We start from the raw sequence: 2019 nt of genomic DNA, 5'->3' as shown, positions 1-2019 counted from the left end.
CTCAGGGTTACACAGCCAGGGTGTGGCCAGTCCCAGCAGGTCACGGGCCTGTCCACTTTTTCATTTCCCCATCTGCTCCCCAGGCCTTAAAGAAAGACGAGGGTGTGCCCTGGACTGGGATGCTGGCCATCGTGCACTCCTATGTCACCCATAAGACAGGTGAGGCATCCTCGAGGAGTGGGAAAGGGTCCCTGCTCCCCCTCCTCCCCCACCCAGGCCTCTGGGCTCACCTTGTCCTGTGGGAGGACGGGTAGGTCCGTTCCCTTCCGGGCCAGAGCACTGAAAAGTGGGACCCTGGGACCGGTCCTGTGTCTGGGGCAAGTATGGCCAGGGGGGAGTGGCTCCAGGTCCTGTGCAGTTGACCACAGCCACTGGCTCCTTCTGGGGGATGACCTAGGCCTTGGTTCCATCCCTTCTGCCCCTCCCATTTACTCTACGGCCCAGCCACTCCTTACCTGCCCCTCTCCGGGGACCTGGCCTTCTCTTTTCTAGTCAAAGAAGAGGAGAAGCAGAAGCTGCTACAACGAGGCAGTGAGCTGCAGAACGAGCACCAGCAGCTGGAGGAGCGGGACCAGAGGCTGGCGTCAGCAGTGCAGGTGTGCCCCGGGGCCTGGGGGAGGCTGACCTCAGCCCTGCAGGTGTGCCCCAGGTCTGGGGGATAGGCAGATGTGTCCTTAGAACCACAGGTATAGATCTAGGCTGGCCTCAGCAGTGCAGGAAGGAGCCAGGGCCTGGGGGACAGGCAGATGTGTCATTAGAACCACAAGTGTAGATCCAGGCTGGCCTCAGCCCTGCAGGTGTGCACCGTGGCCTGGGGGACAGGTGGATGTGTCCTTAGAACCACAGGTGTAGATCCAGGCTGGCCTCAGTGCCGGTGTGCACCAGGGAATTCTTGGGGACAGGCAGATGTGTCCTTGGAGCCACAGGTGTAGGTCCAGGCTGGCTTCAGCAGTGCAGGTGTGCACCACACCTACCTGTGGGGGCAGGTAGATGTGTCCTTAGAACCACAGGTATAGATCCAGAGCTTCACTGTTCACCTATAAAGCCCAGGAAGACAGAGTCACCAAGCATCCCCCAGCAAGCCAGTACATGGAGAAGGCAGTGCTGTGACTCATTCAACAAATACTTATCAAGCGATTGATAGCACGCTGGCTGTGCCCCTGCTCAGGCCCCTTGGCAGGGCCCTGACTTCTGAATCTGTTTGCTCTTGTGTAAAGTGAACACAATTCCTCCTCCATAGGATGGAGATAGACAAGATAATGAAGATGATGGTTGTGGTGGTGGTGATAGTGATGGCAGTCATGGGGATGGTGATGATAGTGGTGATGGGAATATGATAGTGGTGGTTGTGGCGGTGGTGATGGTGCTGATCACAGTGATGGTGATAGTGGTGATGTGATGATGGTGATGGTGCTGATCACAGTGATGGTGGTGGTGGTGGTGGTTGTAATGATGATGATGATGGTGGTTGTGGTGGTGATGGTGGTGATGATGCCGATCACAGTGATGGTGATGGTGGTGATGATGGCGATGGTGATGGTGCTGACCACTGTGATGCTAATGGTGGTGATGATGATAATGGTGATCATGGTGCTGATGGTGCTGATCACAGTGATGGTGGTGGGGGTGATGGTGATGGTTGTAATGATGATGGTGATGATGGTGGCGATGATGCAGACCACGGTGATTGTAGTGATGATAATGGTGATTATGGTGATGGTGGTGGTGGTGATAATGGTGATCATGGTGATGGTGGTAGTGGTGGTGGTGATGTTGATGGTTGTAATGATGATGGTGATGATGGTGGTGGTGATGCACACCACAGTGATGGTGATGGTGGTGGTGATTATGGTGATGGGGGTGGTGGTGGTGATTATGGTGATGGTTATGATGATGGTGGTGATGGTGGCGATGATGCAGACCACAGTGATGGTGATGGTGGTGGTGATAATGGTGATTATGGTGATGGTGGTGGTGATAATGGTGATCGTGGTGATGGTGGTAGTGGTGGTGGTGATG

At 55.1% G+C, this 2019-nt stretch overlaps 1 protein-coding gene across 1 annotated transcript in view; it reads left to right on the top strand.

Moving 5' to 3' along the window:
* The window catches only part of PHF21B (PHD finger protein 21B), a 132842-nt gene that overhangs the window by 128925 nt on the left and 1898 nt on the right, over window positions 1–2019 (top strand). Inside the window, exons 10-11 of the mRNA XM_026447969.2 lie at window positions 84–159; window positions 493–596. Of these exons, the coding sequence (XP_026303754.1) occupies window positions 84–159; window positions 493–596 (180 nt within the window). The remainder of the gene's footprint in view (window positions 1–83; window positions 160–492; window positions 597–2019) is intronic.

Source organism: Piliocolobus tephrosceles, chromosome 19 (assembly GCF_002776525.5).
Source record: "Piliocolobus tephrosceles isolate RC106 chromosome 19, ASM277652v3, whole genome shotgun sequence".
Taxonomy (NCBI): domain Eukaryota; kingdom Metazoa; phylum Chordata; class Mammalia; order Primates; family Cercopithecidae; genus Piliocolobus; species Piliocolobus tephrosceles.
The sequence above is the reverse complement of the archived record's forward strand: the minus strand, read 5'-3'. Positions and strand labels throughout refer to the sequence as shown.